The sequence below is a fragment of the Lynx rufus genome, unplaced genomic scaffold (assembly GCF_022079265.1).
Source record: "Lynx rufus isolate CCGP_SWC_20201006 ecotype Redwood Valley unplaced genomic scaffold, mLynRuf1.p SCAF_6, whole genome shotgun sequence".
Lineage (NCBI taxonomy): Eukaryota > Metazoa > Chordata > Mammalia > Carnivora > Felidae > Lynx > Lynx rufus.
This window is the reverse complement of record NW_025814878.1, coordinates 21050565-21078477: the sequence shown is the minus strand read 5'-3', so window position 1 is coordinate 21078477 and position 27913 is coordinate 21050565. Positions and strand designations below refer to the sequence as shown.

The 27913-nt window shown below is 42.6% G+C and overlaps 1 protein-coding gene across 3 annotated transcripts in view; it reads right to left on the bottom strand.

Moving 5' to 3' along the window:
• NHSL1 (NHS like 1) overlaps positions 1-26242 on the bottom strand; it is a 107044-nt gene extending 80802 nt beyond the window's left edge. For all 3 annotated transcript variants that reach the window (XM_047101591.1, XM_047101593.1, XM_047101594.1), the window contains exon 1: positions 25965-26242. In XM_047101591.1, the coding sequence (XP_046957547.1) occupies positions 25965-25980 (16 nt within the window). In that variant the 5' untranslated portion in view covers positions 25981-26242. The remainder of the gene's footprint in view (positions 1-25964) is intronic.
• Positions 26243-27913: the final 1671 nt, after the last annotated feature.

The window sequence follows — 27913 nt, the reverse complement described above, 5'->3', positions numbered from 1 at the left end:
GCAACAGCCTAACCTCTATGAAAACTTCCCTTAGGAGATAGCTTGCAAATAACAAAATAAAAACTTCTGTACAGCTAATGGCTATTTTCACTTCACAGATGTAAGTCGTTTTTTGAAAAGCTTCCCTGTATGTTGAAGTTGGAATTCATTTTCCCGAATACCAAGTATATTGGCAATCAAACGATTACGGGAGCTGGAGGTCAGGGAGAGGTAAGAGTTTAAGGACACCTCTTTTGGTTGCTAGGTAAAAATGGGAGCCAGAAGGATGAGGAAATTGCCTTTTACCTGCTCTCTTCCCATCATCCTCTGGGTCTCAGATTAACTGACACTTCCTTGGGACAAGAAACCTTTCCTCACCCTCTGACTCTGTTTACACCTCCTATTAATCACCCTGATCAAGACCCATGCTTTTCTTATTGCACTACCACTTGCTTTCGTACAGTTGTTTGTTTAGTGACTACACGTCCCACTAGACACATGACCTAGACACAAGATCCAGAGGCCATGGCTCTCTGGATTCACAAGGCCTGGGGGCTGAGCACCAGATCTGATACGCAGTAGGCACACAAGTATTGTTTTATTAAAGGAATGAATTAAAGAAGGAAAAAGCTTAAACAAAACGAGATCCAGAGAATTTAGCTTTCTTCTATGGTAGTAAAGAACAACTAATGTTAAAGTCTCACAGTATTGGTGGACAGCTTTAACTAGACACAAAAGTCAGTTTCAAAAAAAAAAAAAAATCACTTCATTCATTTCCAGCCTCGACTTGCTCATTAAAGACACTATACACCAAGCACAGTACTAGGCCGTGGTGAAACCCAGATGAAGACAACCTTCTCTTACAAAGTCTCCCTTGACCTTTTTGTCTCCCATGCCTTCTCCCCAGAAGAGTCATTACCCACTCCTTTGTGGCTTTATCCCTCCCTAATTTTACTTATCTATCTCCTCTACTAGGACCTTCATTCCTTGAGGTTGGGAACCGGGCCTTTGTCGGTTTTGGAGACGCCAGTTAAGTTTGTTGATTGAAGAGCAAAATGAATGAATAAGCAACCTATTCCTTATCTGTTAGGAATTCCATTGGATAGAAGACTGATAAAATCAAATGGTAATAAGACACATTTTCAAAGAGAGGGTGCCCTCTAATGGGAACTAGAAGGAAATAATATCAGAGAAAATGAGGAAACACGACAGAGCAGGTGGATGAGTGACAATTTGCTAGATGCAGAAGGATATGAAACACATTCCAACTAAACAAAACAGCACGAGCAAAGGAACTGAGTGGTCTGTATGTTGGGAATACTGAGTTACGTGTGTAACAGACGGTGCACATTGCCTGCACGGCCCCAAACCACCTTGTAGAATGCGGTGCATGTGAACGTCTAGCAGCTGAAAACCACATTTCCCAAACTCCCTTACACCTGGTTTGCAAAGCTGGTCCAGCTGGTGAATTTGACTGAGGACATCAGTCCACACTGCTGCTGCTTTGGCTATTTCTGCTGCTAAGTCTGGCTGTGGGGGCATTTTGGTAGGAGTGGTAACTGAAGTCTCAGTGCCCAATCCCTACTTTTGCAGGGATGGGAGGCAGAGCGGGTGGCATTCATCTGCTAGTAAGGTATACAGCTGAGGCAGTGTGGTCTTGGAGTCAAACACTGGGTGCCAGCTTCCTGACTGCAGTAGAGATAACGGCTCCCTTGGTAAGTCAGTTCTGAGATGGTGTCTGGGGTGGGGGTGGGGGTGGGTCGTTCCTGGGAGTTCAGCTTGGACCAGTTTCCCGAGCTTTTCCGATGATTGTATAAGTACCATACGCCCTGTGTTAAATCTGCTTACATTGTTGTCTGCAATTGAACCTGCCTGAGAGAACCTGCTGGCCCACTGGGATGACAAAGTGGTGCTCGTAGGGGTGGCGGTGGAAGATGCGGCTGGAAAAGTAAATCAGGACCGGTCCAGTTTTTTCGAGGCACCTTGCCTGTCAAGTCAAAGGTTAGACCTCAGTTGGTTAGGCTTAAATACCAAAAGTTTTCATAGAAGACGGTGGTCTGTGTTTCAGAAAAATTTTAGAGGCAAAGGAAAACTGAATCGAAAAGGTAGGCAAAAAGGTAGGCAAATGCTATAGATCCCAGGGTGACCATGTTGATGAAAGAAGGAATGGGGGTAACTAGTCTGCCCTCTTTTTGGTAACCTTTGGCTGGGTCATCACACTTTCTGCCTCTCTTAAATGCTTTATCTACTCTAGCTAGACGCCAACGGCCCAGGGGTAGGATGCGTCCACCCGCTGACTTGAGTTAGCCTCTCGCCTTACCGGTCTCTCTTTTGATTTCATAATGTTGGGCAATTTGGGGTGAATACTTTAGTTCCTGATTATTTGATACGTAGACTGATTTTCTCCTAAGAGTAGAATTTGCATAAACAATATGGTCATGATAAAAGCCCATAACTGAAAAATCACATATTCTCGGTACGTATTTTTTAAATGCTGACTTTCCCCCAACCTTAGTTACACAGAACCGAAGTACTCCGTAAATTCTGATAAAGAACACACAAGAACATCTAACCACTACCAGTCTTAAGGGGAAGAGCATCCGATAACTGCAACAGGACAGCCCACACCTTGTTAAAGCGGCTATGAAGGCAGTGTCAGAATACTCAGATGGGAACAACAGAACGTACTCATTATATTAAGCAAAAAGAATTGATTAAGAGATAGTAAGGAGCTTCCAGAATCTCCCGGAGGGCCAGAGGATGAGGAGTTGACATGCCGCACTGCCAACACTGTCACAGTGAAACACTGCTGTTGCTGCCACCTGCTGTCACGGCTGATCCTGGGCAAGTCTGGATGCGAAGTGTCCAGAGAAGCCAATGCCTCAAGAGCAAGAGGCCGATGCTGCCAGTAGGCTTACAAGTCGATGCAAACAACCTATACAGCTACTGCCTAAGTTTCGTACTGCATCCATATTCAGTACTGGTGGACAGAGCCTTTGTCACATACCTGCACTCTAGCTGCAAGGGAGTCTGGGAGTAAAGGCATCTGCTTAGCTACCATGATAGGAGGGGGTCAGGCCAGACAGGGATTTGGGTGAGCCAACGACAGAACCTGCTGCAGGATTCCCAGCCACGTTCTTCAGGAAGAACAAGCTGTAATATCATCCAAACTCAATTGGGATTTGTAGTCTCTTAGCTCAGTTTTGATTCAAATCCAGAAATATGGCTATTAACACCAGAACTCCCTGAGTCAGAAGCTGAAACGGAGAATTCTTTTATTCAGATTGCACTGGTGGTCCCCAAGAACTCAAGTAGTATTCCACACCGTCAGCTGTTGAGTAGAAAAACTCAACACAGTCCAGAATTGGGTTTCTTCCCATGGGCTCCCTTTCTTAAGAACTTTAAAAAAAAAAAAAAAAAAGAAAGAAAAAAAAGAATTACAGTTTTTTTTTTTAAAGACATGCTCAAATTCATGTCATAGATGAAAAATAATGCCAAATAGGTGAGGTGTAAGATTCACAGCAATGATTTTCAGGAAACTAGAAGAGTCCATGGGTTGTTGCAATCTGACTTTACAAATTAAAAGAAAAAATTCAGCGAAGTCACTTTTGCAACTACCTTATGTACTTAAAGTTGGAAAAAAAAATAATAGAAGTTTGGCCTTACTTCCCCACTATGTGGGAGTTCTTATGGACAAGACAGTGAATAATCTAGGCAATGACATAGCAACTTCAATATTTATACTTCTAAAATGCCACTGAAGAATAAAACGCTCTACAAGTAAGCATCTATTGAGAAAATATGACTTTTCTGAACACCACTGCACAAATAGACCCTCTGTGAATCAGGCAGAATAAAAATGCTTTCCCATGTATTTGGTGATATCTTCCACAGTATTTTTTTTCAAAGTATAATCCGTGGTAATAATTTAATAGAAAGCAAATCTTCAAAAGAAACTATTCTGCTATTCAATTTTTCTTTTGATAAAGTGAAGACCTTCAACTTTTATCAAGAAACAATGGCAATCAAATGGAATGTCTATGGATCTCATTAATTGCACATATTTATTTCTTCATAAACACCCAGATATTATAATAAAAGCATGAAATATTAATGTTCCTATCCAGTTTTTTAAAAAAATCAAAGAGCTATCATCCTGGATAGAGAAAGTAATTTGCTCCCATCTCAATACATGAATAATTAAATTTTGCAAGGCGAATGGGACATTTGTCTAAGATGTCTTTCCTGTTGCCCATGATACATAGACCCCATCAGAAGATCAGAAGGGGAGCAGGGGAAAATTCTGCAAGCGATCTTTGAAAACAAGCACAGTGTGTGCAGGTTGTTCTCTGTGGTAGCTTTTCTTTGTGCTTCAGAAAGGACTTTCCTCCACACGTAGCTGGGGGTTTTGAGAAGGGAAGCGAGAGGAAGATCTAGAACACAGTGGCAGTATTTCCCATTCCCTCCATTTCAGGAATTGGATAGAGTTGATTAGTAATGCTTTTCTTCACACATATATTGCTGAAATTTTCTATCTTAAAAAAAAAAAAATTCAGCGTCATGTCTACCTATGACATCGCCTGAGTGAAAAGTTGGCCACGTCCACCTCGAGTTCGACTTTATGCCACACACACACGAACTTCAATCAGATCTCTCTTTGACCACCGTGTGGAGAACAGATTGTGTATGGGCAAGTAGAATTAGGAAGCTATTGCCACGAACTATGCAAGAAATGATGGCAGCTTGAACATTGTTAAAGGGAGAAATGGGTGGATTTGAAATCAATTTTGGAGGCAGAACAGAAAGATTGGATGTGAGGCAGAAAGAAAAGGAGGGATCAAAGAGAACACTTTCTCTCAAAGGTGCCTGGATGGAGGCTGGTGATGCCATTTACTGAGAAGGGGAACCCCAGTGGAGGAATGGTTGGAGGGGAAAGGAATCCAGAAATGGCATGTGGAAATCTCACACGGGCAGTCGCATGAGGCTCAAAAGAGAGGCCAGTGCTGGAGATTAAAACCACTTGGAAACGAGCATACAGAAGGTACTTCAAGCCACCGAATGACAACATTTAGGGAAAGGAGGCAGGCGCACAAGAGAACAGAAGCTTGAACCTTATGGCTCTTCCTTAGAAAAAGAGGAGGAGAATCCACTCCAGGAGCTAGAAGTGGCTGAAGTAGTTTCTTGAATTCAGGAGAAGAAGTACTTTTGAGGGGCGTGGGAAATGCAGTAGGCAACTCCACAGAATATGCTAATAAGGCAAAGACAGAACCCTGAGCACTGCATCTGGTCACGTGGAAGTTTTAATGTCCCTGAAGAGAATGCACAGTGCATCGGAGGGCCAGAAATCCAGATTCTGGTGTATGAACAAGTGACGAGGGAGTAGGGAAGCGGGAAGATCGGATGCAGATCACGTGTTTGATTACTAAGTTTTGCTCTGAAGACAGAAAAACAGGTGGGCACTGAAGGATATGCAAGGTCAAGTAATGTCAAGAACTGAAGTAAGTCCTTAGGATTTCCTTTTTCAAAAACTGTTTGCTTCGTTTTTCTTCAAGTTCTCTTATTTGTTTCCGAGTTCACAAGCCACGGCAGAGCCTTTTTTTAGATTCACATTATGAAACAAGATTCAACAATCTGGGTTAATGAATGACAATAATCTTCAAGCAGAAAGGCTGGGAATTATTCTCTGAATTAATGAGTTTCATTAATGGAAAAAAGAAACGACCTCCATCCTCCCCAATGCGCACACCCTTTCATGACTTTTTTTTTTTAAAGAGAGGAATTCTTGATTGGCTTATGGATTTGTAATCATGAATATGAAGTACTAGTACAGAGAAGTAATTTCGAATATGAAATCTTTTCCAAGGAGGTAAGAATGGAAAGCCCAAGCCTGTGTGTAAGCTGTAGGTCAAGCCTGATGCCAAATGGCGAGATTGTTCCGTATGTTAAAAGCATAGAACAGTCTTTAGGGAAACAAAAGAAAAATAATAGCTAGAAGCAAATGGTGCTTACGCCGGGCTGAGCATTTCATTAACAGTATCTCATTTAACACACATCGCAGCCCTCGAGGGCTGGAGCTTTTGTTTATCCCCATTTTTCAAGTTGAGGAAATAGTGGCTCCGAAAGAAGCTAGGTGATTTTCAAAAGCCATTAGCATGCCAAGTGGTGGGTAAAGAATTCAAACCAGGTCTGGGATGCTGAAGGCTTCCTCCTACCTACTCACCATGTAATAGGACCTCTGGGAATAGCTAAGGCAGGAACAAGCACTTTGCGAAGCAGACAGAGGGCTGAGCCCCACACGGACTTAAACGAAGCAGGAAAACTAAAAGCTAAAATTAAGCCTGGGCTTTCAGTCAACTTTTTATGGGGTACAGAAAAGTGCACAAAATAGAAGCGTGCCACAAAGCGAACGCCCACGTGACCAGTACCCAGATCAAGATGTAGAGGATGCCCAGTTCCCAGAACTCTGTTCATGCTCTTGTCATCGCTACCCCCACCCCCCAAAGTGACGCCACCCTCACACAATCACCATAGACTACTCTCGCCTGGTTTTGAATTTTGTAGGAGTAGAATCAGACTTTCTGTGTTTAGCCTAGTTCACTCCACACTGTGTTTGTGAGATTCACCTGTGTGGTGCATGCAGGAGTCTGTTTATTCTCACGGCTGTACAGCGAACAGAACGCTGACTCCCTGCATTGTTTACGGTCATTTCTTGTTATTTTGTTGTTTTTCTAGTTGGGGCTTTTATGAACGGTGCAGCTATGAACATTCTCATAGATGTCATTTGGTGAACACATTTCTACCTTTATGCTGGGCAGACTCCTAGAAGGGGAAGTTGCTGGTTTACGGGGAATGCATATATTCAGCTTTAGCAGACACTGCCAAAAAGTCTTCCAAAAAGGAAACACTAGTGTGATGATTTAATGGTTTTCTTCCCACGGTAAATGGGCTCCCAAGTGAAAACAGATTTTGGAATATTGAAGGATAGCATAAAAATTATCACAGGGCCACTCTTCAAATATCAGAAATAAACTAAAAAAGAGAATCTTTCTGAAAATCATCTGAACGACGGAAGCCCTGACTGCCAAAGCCTCATTTAATAAATGCTAAAGAGAAAATTGGTTGAAAGGGTCTTGAGGAAGGGTTGGTACATACAGCAACTGGGCTGTCGACAAATTATGCTGGAGACAAAAGTCTTTGGCCCAGGACAGCAATTGCTAGTTTGCACCCTGCTACGTGAGACCTGGAACCTTCATGTCTCTGGGCCTTGGGTGTTTCAAATCTGAAATGGTAAAATGGCACCAGTTGAACTCCAAGTTCTATTTTGGGCACAAAACAATGTGAAACAGATAAGATAAAAGACAGAATGCTTCCGGCTTGTCTGAAACAGCAAGGACTCAGGCCTATACACTCACTATATAATACACCCAAAGCTAGAAGATATAAAATCACGGATACACTTTGGTTGCAAAGCAAAAGAAAACAAAAAGGTGAGCTGGGCTGATACATTAGGGCAGTTCTAAGGACTACTTAACTGTTGGAGAAATATTTGGGGATCTTATGAGGAAGTCTTTTAGAAAAAAAAAATTTGAAAATATTTAGCCAAAATGATCCCAAGATTAAAAATAAATTTTAGGAGCACCTGGGTGGCTCAGGTGGTTAAGCATTCGACTTTGGCTCAGGTCATGATCTCACAGTTTGTGAGTTCAAGCCCCACACCGGGCTCTGCACAGACAGGACAAAGCCTGCCTCAGATACTTGGTCTCCCTCTCTCTGCCCCTCCACCACTCATTTTCTCTCCCTCCCTCCCTCTCTCTCTCAAAAATAAATAAACATATATTAAAAACAAATTGTAAAATGTGCCTTTGGTTCCCAAGCCATAATGTCAAAATATCGTATTTTGCCATATACAGCTCCCACTTCTTTTCCTTCTCATATATGCACTTCCCTCCTCTCTCTGTCACCTGAAACACCTAGGACATATGAAACTTGTTCCAGCAGATTGCCATTTTCCTCCCATTCTTATTGTAAGGTGTTTCAATAACTACGTTCCTTTACACTGTTCCTCGAGTCAAGAGCTTTTCATTTTTTTGTCTAAAAATAAAAACATGTAGGTTTACTAATTTTCCTCTGCCTGCAGTTTTGGCTACATCCCATCAGTTTCGAAATTTAACTTTCTCTGTATCTGCATCTACTTTCTAAAGAATCTGTGTTTGTATTTAAATCTCCTCTTGTCTTTCTACTTTTCATCTGTAATACTAGTGAATTTGAACATACCCGACGTATGGTCTTAAGTTGAATAAAATCCATCTTGATAGTTCTCCATAAGAAGTTTGTCTTTCTTGATACCTTTTTGAAATCCCCCCAGCATCTATCCTGCCTCTTGGCACTCAGAGATACGCTTTAAAAGGTAATGCACCCTGTCACGTGTGTAACTTTAGCTTGTCTTTGCTTTGCCGTGTTTAAGCAGGAAAAGCAAATTGAGCCAGCTGTATAAGCAGTACACAAATCTCGGTCTCCCCTCCTCTGTCTCCTCCTTTTTTATCCTATTGACATAGGAGGTCAAGACCAGCTCTGTGAGACGGCACCGGAGTTTGTGCAGATAAGGATTTCTTTCGTAGTTACGTATTCTGGAAACTGAAGTCAAGTACAGAGGGAAACAACACCATGAAACACCAAAAACCATGTAGACATTTAGATGACTGCTCCAACTTTACTCACAAACAGCAGTGTGCAACTGCAGCAGGGAAAGAGAAAGTGGGGGGGGGTGTCTTTTTTAAATCTGAAGTGACAAAAGAAGTTTATGAAGCTTGTGACACCATGAAAACAAATCCCCTCCTTTACATCTGCGAAGAGCAGCTGAATTTAGAGCTCCAGTTAAATGGCAAGTCGGAGTGCAGCAGGATTACCAGCGCCCAGACATTTGCTGAGGGCATTTACATATGAAAAGTAGAAAGAAGTGCGTACCTATTAGGACCCTTACCAATCCACTTAGGAAACCAAAAACCCAAAGTGAAAAGATCCTGTTTGGCACTACGGTGGGACAAATACCAGTGAGACGGGCAGAGGCTGTGAGCGTTCAGCACACACAGAGGACAGAAAGAAAAATGCCAGTTAACAGTTAGTGGGTTTAGCCAAGCTTCCGGGCAAAGCCTTACATCCATTATCCCACTTAAAAGTTCATGAAAATCTTATCAGTTAGGGAATTACCATTTGCATTTTAGAGATGAAAGGTCAGAGACCCAGGGAAGTTAAGTGATTTGCCCCAAAGGCCACATAGTTCCACAGGTGGAGCCAAAGTCATCAGTGATTAGAAAGCCCCAAGACAAGAACCTGTGAATTAGAGGCCAGCTCCTTCTTACTCTTTCTTCCTCCCATAATTCTGCCACTGCCGTACGCGGGCCATTTTCCGATTCGTATTTTGTAATTTACCGGGGAACTGGCAAATCGCACCTCTCAGGCTCAGATGACAGGATTATGGGGAGAAAGCAAGTTATCTGGCATAATTAATTACAAGGCTTTGTAAGTCAATATAATTTCACATGATTACATGATAAGCCTAAAGATTTTGTTTCTATTTCCTTTCTAAAAATATATTCCTAACACTCCAAGAATAACTGGAGTAATAAGAGAAGTAAAGGAGGACAGTAGAAGAGCAAGAGCCAAAGGTTTCCACTCAGAAGGAAGAGATGTGAAATTATTTAGAAAAAGAAAGAAAAGAAAAAAAGGCGAAGCAGATCCAGGTTAACGATTGTGCCAAGTTTAATATCAAGGAAGAAAGGAAGTGCACGGTGACAATTCAGTAGCTGTTTAGTGGACAAGTTGCTAGTAATGTTAGCCTGGCCTTCCAACACTACCGTATGATGAATTTGCTCTCAGACTAAGTACATGTTTCTTTGGGAAAAAAAACAAATATGCTAAGATGCCAAAGAGAGACTGGCTTAGAAAAGAAAATGTAGACAATCTCTGCACGACGAAGTTAATGCACCGATCAAATAAAACTCATTCCCAAATTAAGGATTACAGCTCACATTTGTTACACCTATAAAATAACTAAAGCAAGCAAGAAAAAAGAAAACAAAACACTGTCAACTTTGTAAACTTCATCGGCAGCGGTGGCCCATCAAGTCAGTAGCCAGTCTTTTTAACTTTCATTCTTTGACTAGTCACTAAAAGAATTACTGATGAGCCTGTTATTTCATGTTTGAGAGGAATAAATGTATAATTCATGATTTTTCCTCTAGAAAGATGCAGGCAGTCATTACTTAATTCTTACAAAGGTGAGTGATTAAGTAGGGTTATTAGCTCTGTTAATTTCTGACTCTATCATCATCCCGTGCAGACTCAACTGTTCTAATATTTCAAGCCAACTCATACCAAGTCAACTGTTTTAATATTTCATACAAATAAATTCACCACATTGGCAAAGCACAGCCCAGACTTAACTTTTGCCTGTCCTGCATTTCACAACCAAAATAAATGGCTTTGAGAATTGCAACAAGAGGGGCGCCTGGGTGGCTCAGTGGGTTGAGTGTCCAACTCCAGTTCAGGTCATGATCCCGAGGTTCACGAGTTCGAGCCCCACATCGAGCTCCGCACTAACAGCTCAGAGCCTGGACCTGCTTCGGATTCTGTGTCTCCCCCTCTCATCCCCTTCCCTGATTACGCGCGCGCTCTCTCTCTCTCTGTCTCTCAAAAATAAACATTTTAAAAAAATTAGAATTCCAGTGAGAGTACAGTATTTCTTAAATGACATTGAATCAACTCCTCCATTTTTATTAACAAAAAAAGAGTATATTTCAAGGCTTTGAAGGGGGCCTTGACAAACAGAATGGCTCTCATAAAGGCAATATTAGAAAAACAGTACCAAAAAGAAGTAAACACCTCTGATGTCCTGCTTTTACACAACACTTGGAAAAACTGAGAATGAGCTTTTGATATTCTACTACCAAAAACAATCTTTATTCCTCTGATTATTGCTAACTACTCCTGTACAAAGTCAGCATATAATAACGTATGATCAGTCTTGATTTTTCCACTGGAGGCCTTAGAAGTCGGAGACCCACTCAGGGGCATACCTTGAATCAACTATGATGCTCCGATGTTAGGGAAAGATCTTGGATCACCCAGAAATAAAGACACTTTACAGCTGTCAGAAAGGACATTCAATTCTAGTGTTTTCAAACTTGGTCCATTCAATACTAAGGCCCACTGGAAATCAAGTCTTCCTGACAGAAAGGTCCCCACACCAAAAAGCTCCCGTGCTCTGGCACCATTTTTTGTTTTGTTGGTGTGGTAGTTTTCTACAGCTATTATAACAAATTACCATGACTTTGGCACCTTAACACAATACCCTTTTATTATCTCACAGTGTCCTTTGTTTAAGATTTCACAAGGCCTAGAGGCACCTGGGTGGTTCAGTCGGTTAAGCGTCTCTTGATTTTGGCTCAGGTCATGATCTCACGGGTTCCTGAGATCGAGCACTGCATTGGGCCCCATGCTAACAGCGTGGAGCCTGCTTGGGATTCTCTCTCTGCCCCTTCCCTGTGTGCGCACGCTCTCTCTCTCTCTTTCTCTCTCTCAAAAATAAATAAAAATATATGTATTTCACAAGGCCTAAGTCAAGGTGTTGACTGGCCTAGGCTCTTATTTGGATACCGTGGAAGAATACCTGCTTGACAGCTCATTCAGGTTGTTGGCAAAATTCAGTTCCTTCTCACGGCTTCCTAGTGGCTCCCTTCATCTTCCAGCCAGCAACACGCGGACTCCTTCCCACGCTTAGACTCCCCCTGGCCTCGCCTTCACCAGCAGCTGGGAGAAAGCTCTGCTCTTAAAGCCTCCGATGATTACATGGGCCCACCTGGATAATCCAGGCGATTCTCCCGTTAAGGTCACTGAGTGGTAATCTGAACTGCATCTGCAAAGTCTCTTTTTGCCATGCAGTGGAACACATTGACAGGCATGGCACCAGGGGATGAAAGTCCTGGGGGGGGGGGGGGGCAAAATTTTGCCCGTCAGCGTCGGCAGAGTGTTTTTCCATTATTTGGATGCCTCCATGCCAAAAGAGACCATTTCACCTTGATAATCAGTTCTGGCTCAATCGCTGTTTCTGAGTGCTTTTCTCGAATGGGTTAATATTTTCAGTTTGCACCACTCTTCCAGGCGATGAATCCTCTATCCCTCGTCCTGAAGGCCTAGCTCTGGTCGAAAACATCCACGTCACTTCCTCTTGCAGAATATTGTGGCGCTGCATCCCAAACACGGTTTTCCTGGGTAAATCCCAATTATTTTAGGATTTCTTGGCATAGTTGCTTCCCCTTCCGAGGCACATCATCTTAACTGAAACTTTTTGTGCATTTCAACACCTGAGAAATTATTTATAGAGAACAGCTGGAATGAGGCACAGTACCCTAGGTGTGAACAGTTCATACCTTTATACATGGGCAGGGGAATGTTTCCTACTTTGTTTCTAATGCTAAGACAGATGATGCGCCAGAATTTTCCCCTCACATTTTTCAAACGTTTCAGTATTAATGAATTGATTCAAGCAGCCAACATTTATGTGATTCTTGGCATCGAGGGCAAGGAAGAACACACATTCCCTGCCTTACTGCCCAGCACGAGAAAACTGCTGTAGGACAACACGGCAGGCCACACAGAGCAGTTAAAACCAGCTTTGGAAGGTCTGCATGGAGGACTTCTACAGGAGGGAATGTCTGAACGGGGTCCTGTCTGAACAGAGATTCCTCCTAAGCAGACAATCCTGGCACGTGCAGAGAAAGACGAACAAAAGTGGGAAATATGGGGGTGCCGGGGTGGCTCGGTTGGTTAAGCGTCTGACTCTTGGTTTCAGCTCAGGTCATGATCTCACAGTTCGAGCCCCAAGTCAGGCTGTGTGCTGACAACACGGAGCCTGCTTGGGATTCTCTCTCTCCCTCTCTCTCTCTGCCTCTCCCCCACTCTCTCTCTGTCGGTCTCTCTCAAAAAAAGTGGTAAACATGGAAAGCGGAGTGGCTAGTGGGAACTGAAGCTGAAGAGGAGAATATGGAGGCGTTCTTTCATGAAGAGCTCATGTGCGTCATGTTAAGGACATCGACTTTAACCTAAAAACAATAACATGGTGAGGGGACTGAAGAGTGTTAACCAGAGAAGAAACCACATTCTCGAGAGAGTCTGGGTAGGTCCAGGGAACAAGTAGCTTAGAATCAGGGAGATAGGAGCCTGATAAGCCAGGAAAAGAATGCCCACTCCTGGGCAGCGCTGGCCCAGAAGACAAAGAGGACAGATGGGTTCCAGAGCACAGTAAAGCGGGAGGGTTGACAGAAGTGTGGGAGAATGGCAACAGGAGGAGACAGAGGACTGCCAGTTTCCCATGACATTCCGGGCGCCTTATCTCATCTGATTCCCACAGAATCACCCCAACAAGCAAGCAGGACAGTCACTTCTAGGCGTTAGGTGGCTCAGAGTGGTTCAGTGGCTTCCTCAGAGTCAGTAAATGATGGACTCAGGATCCGGAAATGCTCCCTGACTCCCAGGTTAAGAGTCTTTCTGCTTCACATGCAGAAATTTTAGTTCTGGTTAAAAACATCAAGAAGGCTTCAGGCTCATATTCCTGAATGTGCATGTTAGTAAGATCTCAACTGGTCATTAAAATGATGGGTCTGTCATCTTCATTGTTTTTGAGCTGAAAAGACAACCTCTTCATCAAAGTTCTTGTAACTTTTAATAACCATAACAGTTCACAGAGATGAAGGAAAGGAATAAAGTCTCTAACGCAGCTAAGTGCTCAATCACTCAACAGATATTAATAGAGCACCTCTAGGCGTAGTCTGACATAAGGTCCTGAATAATAACCAGCTTGTTCTCATGCTACCTAGTCCAGAGAGAAAACTACGGTGACCAAATCGTATGCATATTTACAGAGAAAACGGGGAACAAAGGTTATGATGAAAGTGGAATGAACTGCATACAACAGGGGGCCCTAGGAAATAATCCAGTGCACCTGAAAAGTTACAACAAGGGATAAGAAGACCAAAGGATGTAAAATTCCAATGGAAATATTTCAGCAGATGTTAAAAAAAAAAAAAAAAAAAAAAAAAAACCCCAAAAACCTCACGTTTGGTCTGCTAAGAGAAAAAAAAAAAATCCATACTTCTAAAGACAATTTTACCACTTTTCTTTTTTTGCCCAGGCTCAACTGCCCATTCACCAGACTATGCATTGGACTGGTGGTGTTTTTTTGTTCTGTTTTGTTTTTGTTTTAAAGCTAAGTGGAAAGAAACTGCTTGGATAAGGGTATGTTTCTCCTTGGTGAGTAAGTCCTCAATCCCTTGGTCAAGAGAAGTGCAAGCCCTTCAGGATGGGGCTTGAGCGGGACCAGCAGGACCCTGGCCACTTCCCTGAGTGACCCTGCCACTTCAAAGACCAAGAAGGCACCTGAAAAATGCACCCCCTCCCCCTTAACAACAATGTTTGAATTTCTAGAACTATGTTACCTTTCTCCCTCTTTATATCAGCTTCCCACTCTCACCAGCCATTAACGATTGAAATCGCTGCATTAGATTTTTCTATCCAGTTGTTACAGAAAATAAGACTCTGAAAGTTAAAAATCTTTCTTGCTCTGCTTATTGCCTACATGTTTTCAGCTGAATGTAGAAAAATACACTTTTGTATTCTAAGCGATCGTCCCAAATGCCCATTTATTTTCAGAGGGAGTGATGGCTAACGTCCTTTTCACCTGAACGAGGCTACATATTACATTTCATGCCTTTAATCCACAAATACTGATTGGAATTCCTTCTTGGTCAAGCTGATGTGCTGGGCCCTCCAGGAAAGGAGAATCTAGCAGGGAAGTGAAATCACTACCACACACATAAAGAGCGGTATGTGTCTCAAAGAACATGCAAATCGCACTCAATGAGGGGGTCAGACCTGCCCTCCAGTTTTATAATGCTGTGAAAGGAAAACATCCTGTACTTGTCATGAGAGGACTTTTCGCTATCCCTTATAACACACCAAAGCTCAGCAAAACAAATACCTGCAGAAGAATAAAAACCACTTATTAAACATGTAAGTGAGCTTTCTAATTTGGATAGGCTCTCTACCAAAAAAGCCATGGGAATCAATGTTGCAAAATCCCAACCCAAACTTTATCGAATCTATTTAGTAAACACCAAAGGTACATCTCAGGCATTAAATCCACAGACTGAGGGGCGCCTGGATGGCTCAGTCGGTTGAGCGTCTGACTTCGGCTCAGGTCACGATCTTACGGTCTGTGAATTCAAGCCCCGCGTCGGGCTCTGTGCTGACAGCTCAGAGCGTGGAGCCTCCTTCAGATTCTGTGTCTCCCTCTCTCTCTGCCCCTCCCCTGCTCACACTCTGTCTCTCTCTCTCCTTCAAAAAATAAACATTAACAAATATATATATATTTTTTTTAAATAAATACATAAATACACAGACTGCTATCTTTAATGCTAAAATGAGATAGGGTAGATCTTCATTCCCCTTGCGGAGAAGACAAAGGAATCTCACTAAACACCACACCTTCTATGAGCATCAAACAAGAGCACAACTCACCTGGGACTCTTTTTCCTCTTCCACCAGACTAAAGGATTAGACACAGCTGCAAGCCCTGTCGCTTAAATAACAACGCCTCTTTCCCAAGATTTAGTTTTGCCCCAAAATAAAGAGAAGTCGCCAGGACTCAAGCTTTTCCTCCAAGCGAAATGGGCTTTTGAATGAAGGAGCGGCACAATCACTTATGGGTTTTTGTTTTGTTTTTTTTTACTGTTTATTTTTGAGAAAGAGGTGGGGGGCGGGGGACAGAGGCTCTGAAACGGGCTCTCTGTTGACAGCAGAGAGCTCGATGCGGGGCTCAAACTCATGAACCGTGAGATCACGGACCTGAGCCAAAGTCAGAGGCTTAGCCGACTGAGCCACCCAGGCGCTCCCGATCACTTGGGTTTTTGAGGGTTCACACAGGCTACTGGGTTGAAACAGTCTCTACAGAGAAGCTAAGTCTCTACAGTAGTAGTCCAAGTGGGACTCAGGCAGGGAGGGGGCAGTGGAGGCCTGGGGGGTAGTCAGATTCTGGAAAAGACGTTAACAATCAGGTCGATGGGATTTTCAAACACACTGACTGTGGGGTGTGAAAGAGAAAGGAATCCTATAGGACTTCAAGGTTTGGGGCCTAAGCAGTTGGAAAGATGCCTTTGTCCCCCCCTCCACCCCCCGCCAGCTGGAATGGGGAAGGCACAGTGGAACAGATGTGGGGGCAAACGGGAAGGGGGATCCGGAGTTTCGATATATTCATGAAGTCTGCTAGACATCCAGTTGGAAACGTGGAGCGGGCAGATGGCTATTCACATCTGAAGTTTAGGGGAGAGGTCGAGGCTGGAATAGAAAATGTGGGCCCTACTGGCATATCACAAATACTAGATTCGTGTTACGGGCAAACAGCAAAGGGCTCTTGACAGTGACTAGAGGATCACAGGGCGGGTTCTCGTTGTGTGGTGAGGGCAGCATGACCCTGGCCAAGAGAAGCCTCTTCTCTCATCTCTCTACAGGACCCATAGAGTCTGACATCATCTCGGGCATCACATACGGCTGCTAGGGGCCAACGTCAAGCAGGAGACAGACAAAGGTAGTGGTTTCTCATGCACAGAACATGGAGGTCACTTTCCAATGTTAAAATGAGGGAAAGGGGGAAATGAAAGCAAAGAACATCTAGCCAAACACAGTCCAAAATAGTAGGAGGCTGGGAGAACCTTTTGGTATGTCACGTGCCAAAGCAATCTCATCTATTTTAGGGTCTCCTGTTCTCCCCTTGGCTCCCAGACACGTTATCGCCTACAGATAACATGCCAACAATGGAGCCATTCTAGGATTTCATGAAGGTGAGTGAGGGGCAGGGAGCAAGTAACATCAACTCATTTTCAGCCAAATTTGCTCTCAGAGGCCAAAAAGCACACAAATGAAGATTTACAACATTTGCCGTACCAACATTAACTTTCTATGGGAAACAGAAAAGACACTGGACACTGAAGCTTTAGGCGTTCCCAGTAAGTGACTGAAGAGAAGCCGTCTCTATAGGCATCGCCTAACAAGCCCGAATTTAAAAGTGATGGCGAGTATCAGACTAATGTTTTATATTCAAAACAAGCTTAAAGCCATCAAAAGTCTACTCACCTGTACTCAGTCCTTTCAGTGTTTACGGACGGCATTTTTGGAGGGATGGATATACAATGTCGCCTTTCCAGGATGCTACTTGTGTTAAACTTCCGTTGTGATTCACAGACAATTCAGTTGGACCACATTTACGCTTACAAGCTTATTCTGAGATGAAAAGTGGGCTACCAATCACTGAAGGATTAGGAATTAGGGGAGATGGGGAATAACCCAGCGATTAAGGAGACCTCATTACCAATTTCTCACTCAGCAGTCATCCTAAAATAAGGACACTACCATCTATGTAAAGATAAAACTATCCATCCATCCATTCCGCTCATATAATTATGGAGAGATTGTCTGAAAACAAAACAGTTTTATGAAAGGCATCACGAGGAGTCCAAATCTTGCTCAAATTTTTTTATCAAGTATTTGTTCTGCCAGGAAACACTTCCAAAAAGGAAAGGTTTTGTCTCAATTGCTATGGCAGCAAACACTTCCGATGAAGCAGTTAGAAAGGTATCAGTATGCTCTCGCTGGCTTCCAGGGCTTTCAAAATATTTGTACTGCTATCACACTCATTTGCCAGTATATGTGACTCTTAGTACTTTGTATTCATCTGGGTGTATTTATACAACTGCGATTGCAGAAAACTTCACAAAAGTTGATGTAAATATGCTGTGAGAAAAATCCAGCAGGATATGAGGCGCCTGGGTGGCTGAGTCGGTGAAGCATCTGACTTTGGCTCAGGTCATGATCTCACAGTTTGTGAATTTGAGCCCCGCATTGAGCTCTGTGCTGACAGTGCAGAGCCTGCTTGGAATCTCATGCTTGCTCTCCCCCTCTCTCCCCCTCTCTCTCTCTCTCGCTCTCTCTCTCTCTCTCTCTCTTTCTCCTCCTATCCCATTTGTGTACTCTCTCTTAAAAAGCAAAAAAAATCCAGCAGGACGTCTTTCTCACTGTATAGTTACACTATACTCACAGATTAAGGTACAAATTGGTCTTTACTTTCAGAAGCCCAAGGTAGGTCTAATCCATAACTTGCTTTGTTCTTAAAGTCCACCTTGGGGAAAGAGGAACTCCCAACAGTGTGCCCAAGTACACAGGAAAGAGGCTGGAGGTCTTGGATGCTGCAGAAACCCAGGCCTGGGCGTTCTGAGGAACCCAGGAGCATCAGAGACAGAGGCTTTCCTGGGGATGGGGGGCACCAGGCATGTGGTAAGCCCCCATCAACATCTGATGAATAAACGCTTATACCTAAAATTCTATCAAAACATTTTGGCCAGATGAGATGAACTTCAGACGTATTTCAGAATCTCAACAAATTCTGGATGAACTTAGATGTACAAAATTATCCACTTTGGGATAATATTGGCCTTTTTTTGCCTAAAACTGGGTATTCTGTTACAGCAACACTTTTCTAGGAAAAAAGAAGGGACCAGAGCTTCCTTCGTCCTCTGGAAATTAGGGAAGAGTCTGGAGAAAGCAGAAATGCAATCTGCAGGAGATGGCTAGGCGGGAGCAGTGGAGTACCAGCGGCTGCTAAGTGCTTCCACAACTTTTGTTTTCTCCTGCCCTGTCATCTAATCCCAAGGCATTTTCCAAAGCGCCCTTTGCATTTGGGGAGGAACCTTTTCTGTTTAAAAATAGAAAGGTTACTATTCTCTTTTCTTTTTTTTTTCTTTTAGTGTTTTTTATTTATTTTTGAGAGAGACAGAGCACAAGTGGGGGAAGGATAGAGAGAGAGAGAGAGAGAGAGAGAGAGAGAAGGAGACACAGAATCAGAAGCAGGTTCCAGGCTCTGAGCTGTCAGCACAGAGCCCAACGCACAGCTCAAATTCATGGACCGTGAGATCATGACCTGAGGTGAAGTTGGATGTTTAACCGACTGAACCACCCAGGCGCCCGAAAGATCTCTATTCTTAACTTCTGGTGCAAATCAGTTTCCCCAGCCGATCTTCCGCCAACTCTAGAATCTCCTGGACTCCTGCTTCTCTCCTGAGGCTGGCCTGAGCAATGTGGATGCCCTCTGCCTCCCTTTATTGAGAACACCCTCTGAAGCCACGGTCCAGCCTTCCCTCACTCCCACCCCTACTGTGAACAGCGGTTCACTTGGGAGAGCAGAGGCATCATCGGTCACAACTTTCATTCTAAAGTTTCGGGAACAACAGAGCTTGCACAGTTTTGAAATAAAGATCACAGATGTCTTCTTGAGGTCATCGAAGGAGAGATTCTCTTTGTTTTCAAACGCTGCCTTCCAAAATTTCTCAAGAACAAACCTATATACAATCTGACCTTTGAAAACCACTCTCCACTGAAACATAAATTTACTTTCATTCTATTTCAACACACAGTTCCTAAAGTTCACTTTATGCTATTTATATCTTTTTGTTATAAGAAGACATTCCAAAGAAAGAGTGGTCATGAGTGTTCACGTTTCTCTTACCATGCACACTCCTCCCACATACAAATTCAACCCGAGTTCAAGTCAGCATGGCTTTTTGTCTCAAAGGTTCAATATCAGCCACATTGACAGGACCCACAGTAAAAAATTTAAACCCCAGTAAAACCTGGTAAGTGTCACGTTGCCAGCAGATGGGGGATGAACACTGCTAACGTTATGCCAAATAGTTTGCTGTTACATTGCCTGTCGAATTAAGACCTCCTCATTTCAAATTCAATTGCTACGTATGATTTTATAAAATAATCTGACATTTTTCAATTTAAGAATATCCATATTCCCGCCTAGTGTCCCCCAATTAAAACAACAACAACAACAACAACAACAACAACAAATCCTGCCAAGCTATTTAATCACGCAAAAGCTATGAATTGCTTAAAGACCCTTAGGTTGTTTTCAAGCAGTGTTTCCTTCTGGTGTTTACAATAAGAAAATGCGAGCCCCTGCATACCTTTGTGCCTGGCTGATGGTGGTGACATGGTGTCCCGAGTGGTAAACTGCCTTCATCACACTGATCCATTTGCCTTCGTCTATTAACTATGTCACCTTTACTAACGCGTGTGCAGACTGCCAATCACGCCTCTGTAACTAGAGGGAGTTCAATCCAGCTGAGGTATGATACAGCTCCCCCAGTGGGCAATCAGAAGAGGATAAGAGGGGGAAAGAAAAAAAAACTAGAAAAGACAGGAAAGAAGAGGAAACAAGAAAAGGTAAAAAGGGAACAGGAGATATTAAAATGGAGAACTTAACCAAAACCACTGCCAGTGCTTTTGGGAATTCAAGTCATTTGATTCAGTTCCACCAAATTACCCAGAGCACTATTTTTGCACAGAGCGTGCTCCAGAAATAAGCAGACCCCCAGCCTGTGAGCTTTAGGCAGCAAGGCTCGGTCGACTGCTTTTTTCATTCCTTAAGGACAGCACCTCCTAGTTTGTATTATATCATCTATTCAGCATGGTGATCTGGCTTCTGCTTCCTTTAACATATTTAAAAGCAAGATTTTGATTAGTAGGACAAGGAAGAAAGAACCAGAAAGCATGATAAAGTTTTCAAGGGAAAGACAAAGGCAATAAAGGGCTAGCTTTGTTTGGTTTATTAAATTTCAAGGGCTTTGCCCGCCAGTTTGAAAAATGCATGATATCACCAGTGTGTTTATTAAAAGTGCTACTTTAAATTGCAGATTGAGCAAATGTGAATTCCCCATGGGAAGTGTCGGTTATTGACTAACAATTATATGCAATTTTTAAATGAAAGAAGAGGGGGGAAATAGGAAAGACCTGCAGGACTACAGTTCTAAAAGCTGCTGCTAATTTAAGTAAATCTCAAAATCTCAATGTATGAGTAGTAAAATACCCAGATTCAAAAAGATGCAATATTCTCAAGGTCACTTTGCATTTTGATTATTAAAGTCTTTCAAAGTGACGCTCAGAGTCAAATAGCAAAATAGCATAAACTTTGCTCAGTGCTTACTTGACAGTTTAATACTGACTTAAGAAGGGGTGGGGAACCTTCCAGAGCAAATGGTTACTTGCTAGCTAACTTGAAAAATGCACTTGTTTCAGCACAGAAATAACAAATCTGTTTCTGATTCCAGACATTATTTTCCAAATGCTGCCAAGAAAAGAATCTAAGGAATTCTTTTACATGCACAACATACACAAGACAACTGGAAAGCAGCCTGTGGTCTGTTCCAGGGTGCACGAGGAGGGAGAGAGCAGAGTTTCTAGTATGAACGGCCCTCGTGGGAGCAGAAGCACATGCCTGAGATAGTTCATAGCTGTAATCTCCAACATAACTCTTTGCTATTATTAGACAACCTAAAGGCTTTCCTAAGTCTGTCTGTAACTTGTGAAGCAGAAAAGGCTAAAGACAGGACCCTACCACGCTGAGCATGCAGGCAGCTGGGGTACACCCACTCCATTTCCAATCCATGAAACTGGATTTCTAGATCTTGCCTGACAAGAAGAGCTGAGAAAGGGAAAGAATCTAGTCCAACACCAAAGCCAGGTTTAAAATCCCTGGAGAGAATGTTGACTAAGTAAAACCCCATACTAAATTCAGAAACTAAAGTCTATGATGCTCGTAAAACATACTGAAATTATTCTTAGACCACAAAAGGATTATGATGATTCCTTTCCACATTGAGAATGACATTTTTAAAACAACACTTTATTTTTTTAACTCAACTACAGAGAGGTATCTTGCTTGACAATTTTAAAAATTATGTAACAAATAAGCCAATGCTTCAAGAGTATGTAACTTAGCATGCATCACTTGTGTTACATTAATAAGGGGAAGACTTAGCAACAAAATCCACTTTGGAGAGAAGGAGGATAATGGGAGGATTCTGAAAGACTGAGTCATCCAACAGACTGAGCTATCTAATGCAACTGTTTAAATTTTGGCTCGCACTGAGTTGACTGCAGTGAACCAAGCTCAACTTTGTTTTTTATTTTCCCCTTTCTCAGTAGGGCAAGCATTCAATGAAGAAAACTTGATCATTTCTAGGAAAGAAAAAGGCAACATTTTCTCTTGCGTGACTGATCACAGCGGGCACATTCTTGACCCTTCTACCTGCCCAGACAAACCCGTCTCAAACTTAAGTTTCTTTTTTTTTTATTTTTTTTTATTAAATTTTTTTTCTAACGTTTATTTATTTTTGAGACAGAGAGAGACAGAGCATGAACAGGGGAGGAGCAGAGAGAGAGGGAGACACAGAATCAGAAGCAGGCTCCAGGCTCTGAGCTGTCAGCACAGAGTCCGACGCGGGGCTCGAACTCACAGACCGCGAGATCGTGACCTGAGCCAAAGTCGGACGCTTAACCGACTGAGCTACCCAGGCGCCCCTCAAACTTAAGTTTCAAGTGCATCCCCAAGCAGCTACGCTGGAGAGTCCTTCTTACAGTGCAGCTCTCCATTCAATACACCCCCAATAAGGTTACCGTCAATCAAAGTGATTTTATGCCCAGTCTACTCTAAGGGGTTAAACAGTGTCCCCCTCCCCCTCAAATCCATGTCTACCAGGAACCTCAGAATGTGGCCTTATTAGGAAAGAGAATCCTTGCAGATATAATCAGTTAAGATGAGGTCATATGCTGGATTAGGGTAGACCTGAAATCCAATGACACGTGTTTTTTTATAAAAATTACAAAGATACTGGCACCCGGATGGCTGAAGGGCACGATCTCATGGTTTGTGGGATCGAGCCCCATGTTGGGCTCTGCGCTGTCTGCTTGGGATTTTCTCCCTCCCTCTCTCTGTCCCTCCCCCACTCGTGTGCACATGTAGGCACTCGCTCTAAATAAATAAATGAACATGAAAAAAACATTTTTTTTTTTTAATTACAGAAATACCCCAGGAAGAAGGCCATGTGAAAACAGAGCCAGAGATGCAACCACAAGCCAAGAAATACCCGAGGCCACCAGAAACTGGTAGAAGCCAAAAAAAAAAAAAAAAAAAAAAAAAAAAAAAAAAAAAAAATCTCAAGAGGCTTCATGAGGAACATGACCCTAACAACACCTTGATTTTGGATTCTAGCACCTAGAATATAACAGAAGAAATTTCTGTTTTAAGCCACGTACCTACTGGTAATTTGTTACAGGAACTCTAGGATCGGTGTCAGGTGGCCAATGCTTTGCTATCGGTCTGCTACAAGAAACAAGAGAAAATGCTTCACTTCTATAGCTGTGTGACACCGTGGTGACATCACGCAGCACATAATGTCGTCTTACAAAATATCTGTCTGTGATGGATTGGAAACCGAAAGGAAGAAATCAGTCTTCACAGTTAGAGGTGCAACTACAAAGATAATTAATATTTACAAAGAGGAAGCTGATGTGCTCTAATTAAGAAATCTGCATTCTGAATCATCTCAGAGAAACTTGTGTTCCACCCAGGATTCGTGGTAAAAATATGTTATTCTAATAGTTTCAACAGAATAAGCCATGAATGGTTTCTAATATATGCACGGTGGTTTGCTGTTAATCATATTATTTGATGAGCCGGAAACACACTTCCTAGACCACAGGACATCACTGACTACATAGTGAAGGAACAACACACCATGGCTTTATTAACCACAGGGACCTTGGCAGAACCCAAGAGAGCATCCTCCCAGAGAGTGGGAGCTCAGACGCTGCTCATATAAAATGAATTGGGTGGAGTGAACGATTCTGAACTGCTTCAATGGCAATAATAGAGAGAAATTGAAACCATGTGAATTATCACAGCCAACAGAAATGACAGAGATGACAACTCTCTTCCAAGAAGTTACTTTATCTAGCACCAAACTGAGCAAAAACTGAGTAGACATGACTTTAGAAAAAAAAATAGTCTAAATGGAGAAAAGGAAACCCTGCAGCAGTGTGGGAGACTGTCTGATGTGAATGTTTTCTTTCAACAATTAAAAGAAATACTCAGGAACATGACTTACCCAAAAGAAGGGCAATCGTCTTTTCTTTAACGTCAATGCTAAACCACAGACTCAATAGCCCCTAGAACCTCAGCTGGCCACAGACACAGGCTAATTAATGGAAGCCTCTGAAAAAGTCTCCGACAGAGGGAAACACAGACACAGTAGGAACACAAAGCACCCACAAGGAGCCCTTCATACTCCTGTGTGCAACCTCACTCGCTATTCCTTCATCATGTGTTTGCCTCGTATGAAGCACAAAGGGCAGCTGACAAATCATTACTGTAAATCAAAAGGCTATAAGTCACAGGAAGAGAGCCAAATGTCAACTGTGTGTCCTGACTGCTGGGAGATCAGAGAGTGAGCTTTAAAGGGGATTGTGGATTCCTGATTAGAACGCACTCTTCAGCACAAAAGTACTCGCTTGTCATCACATGCCATTCACTTGACTTTCTAAAATTTCCTAAGTTACCACGGAAACTAAGAGTCCATGAAATTGATAGATTCTTTAATAAAATGAAATGGCTGTTATGGGAATAGGTGGAGACAAATATGTTGAAGCTGCAGAAGTCATACCCTGCAACAACTCCACACCTGCATTCAATTAAAAATCCTAAACCTCAAGCTATCATTAGATCATCATGATTTCAACTACTCTGGAAATTACACTAGACTAGCATACACCCTCCTCCCATAATACTAAATTCTGGCTCTTCATGGTTATACTTTTTTTTTTTTTTGAGCAAACACATTTTTTTAACAAACAGCATCACAAGAGCTCATAACTCATTTCATCTAAAATTACTTTTCAGAACTATCCGGATTCATTTCACTCTTATAGAGCTCTTTAGAAATCCACTGCAACTAGATAGATACTCTCTATAGCAAGAACGAACTGAATTCTTAGGGAGAGGAAAATGTGATGTCCTGGTTTGTTCTTACCCCCTTGCTTTCACCAAATGTGTAAAAACCATAGAAACAAACATACCAAGCTCAAAGTTTACTATCAAAGACTTTGCTGGTTTTTAAGGTGTCAAATCAGAGTTAAAACTGCAAAAGTGCAAACTACAGAATCCATGTCTCTAACTCATTAATAGGATTTGTGGACAAAGGAGAAATCAGCAAAGTGAGTAAAGCCAGGATCACTTAATGTCCCAAAATTGAAAAGCTGTCAAGAATTTTCCATCAATGGAATGACATACACTGAAAGATACGAACAAAAGAGTCTACCCCAGTTCCAAGGAAATTAATTTTAACTCTTCCAGTCCAACAATCTCATAGACAAACACACTCTCTAATGTCTAAACTAATTACATGAAGGCAAGAGTCAGAACAAAAATAGAGTTTGAAGGAAAAACACTTGCCTAAAAAGAGAAAACACTCCCTAACTAATCAGAGAATCTTTACATATACTCATATGTTCACCATCTTACGGTACTTAGGAAGCACTATCATCTATACATAGCTAGAACAAGAAGCATGCTCTACAGTAAAATTAAATTCATTCCTGAATTCACACATTAAAGCTTAAAGGAAGAGAATCGATTCCCTCTTTCATTCATGCTGATCCTTTACATGGGCAACTTATCTCATGAAAACTTCTCTGACAGAACTCATGCTAACAACTGTAAACCATTCCTACTTTCATTAAGTTTCCTTAACACTAAACTTGTAACTACTTTGGCTGTGACAAAACGCATACAAAACACATCCAAACAGAGAAATATCCTTTCTGTCTAAAAGAAAATTCCATCTCCCCAGCAGGAGGTCTTTCTTCCTGTTTGCAACAACAACAACAAAAAAGAACAATGACTTTTTCGCTCTCAGACTTACAAACTCGCTCAAGCTTTGATTTTAATAGTGCTAGCACTGTGACTTAGACTCTGACACTAGATGACAGTTTTTCCTAACTAAAATTTACCCAACTAAATGGGCCCAAAGCCCCCTCACCTTTCAGGCAGAACATTCTGAAGCAGTTCCATGGAGGGGCTGGTGCTCTACAGTCCCATGTAGCCTGCAGTGCGAGGCACAGCTGTCTCCCAGCCCACCTCCCCACATTCACTGCCAGAGAGCAGGGCAGTCAGCCAGCAACTGTGATTACAGGAAGCCACTGCCCAATCCCCGGCTTTCTGGGCTGAGCTGCTGACACCTCCCTATCTTTCATACGCTGTTTCACACCATGGAATCAGCCAGGATCATCTTGGAAAGTGAAGGGAGCTGGGACTGTTCACATAGTGCAGCGCAGAACTGCGTAAGGGCAAGCCCATTTGTTTGTCTTATCAGCAGTTTTGTTTTTTTTTTTTTCCGTTGCACCAGATGCAGGACCTCACGTGATCAACAACACAAAAAGGAAATCACTTGACTTGGTTTCATTTCACTCTTTGCTATTAATTATGACAACTACTCTTTGACTTCGTTATTCCTACGTTACTCATACACTTGTTTTCTTTCTGGTGTGGAACAACTCACATGCCGGTACATAATTAGCACTAAACATTATGATGTGAAACTCTGCACACAGCTGTCTGAGTCTATATAAATGGGTGGATATATGTGAGGCACTCACAACAGTGTCAAACAAATAGTAAGCGCTATGGACATGTTGACTATCATTACTATTGCGACTACTGCTAATAATAAACCTGAGTGTTAGGATACAAATCTGAAGCGCGTTACCTTTCCGCGGCATTGCCAATTTTTGGATGAGGAAACAAAGATCGGTGCACGTTAGCTGGCATCAGAGGATGTGAATTTCTAACTCTGCTGCAGCCACAATCCACTTGCTAAATGTCTCCTCCTCCGCCGACCAGCTAGATTCGCTCTGGTGAGTTCAAGATTACCGTAAACTCTTTTAACACAGGTTCAAAGTGGAAGAAGGAATTTTATTGCATATCTAAAGAGAAACAGCCTACACAGGCGGCCTCAGGAGTACCCTGCTTGAAAGTGCTGTCTGAACTGTGAGTGCCCTCCAGACGCTCAGTGACTTTTGAGTCCCCTGGTCACCGGAAGTGGCCATTGTTTGCAAGACCCGTTGCCGTGTGCAGGTCTTCCTTTTGACTCCACGGGATGCAGGAAACTGACTCACAGAACTGATCTGTCTGTCTGTGTCCTGGGGTGCTCGCTGCAGCTCCTGGGACATGGTGTGGATGCTCTGTGTCTTTTGGTTTTCAACATACGGTTCAGCATACCCTCATTTGGTTTCTACTCCTTGTCTTCAAGTATTACCAGCAGTGTCTGGTTAATAAGTTCCCTGTGATGAGGAAGCCAGTGCACTAGTTGCTTTGACCACCAAGACATGGGAGAGGACCCTCGCCAGAAGCTGCTGGGTCGAAAAACATCTGCATGTGGAATGACAGACAGTGGAATTAACTCTTAGAGCTGGAACCTTATCACTCATCTCATCTAATAGACTGCTTCAGGGATGAGGTGATTTGCCCAACTAACCAGCAGCTGTGTGAAGATCAAAGTCAAGCCACCTGACTTAGCCTTTTCCATCTCACTATGTGACACCCCCCCCACCCCCCCACAGACGGGCAGAGTCATTCCTGGTCTTTTCCTATTTTGAGTGGTCTCCCATACAATTTACCAATTGCAAAGGTATTCCTCAAAGTGTTCTTTGGGGTTAGTTGCCTTTTTAAGTCGCACACAGAGAAATTCTGCATGTTGGAGAATTAAGATTTCTGAACATAGATCAGTGCACAGAGTTTTGGGTGGTTGTATGCTTTTACCAGCACTCTGAATACTTACAGTCAAAGCTTTTAATATAGAGATGACTTTATATGCTAGAAAGAATACTGAATCGGAAAGCAAAGAGAACTCGATCGCAGCCACATCTGTAGCATTATCGAACTGTCCCTACAGCAGTTCATAGAGCTATAAATGTGTGCACTGAAGGTGGG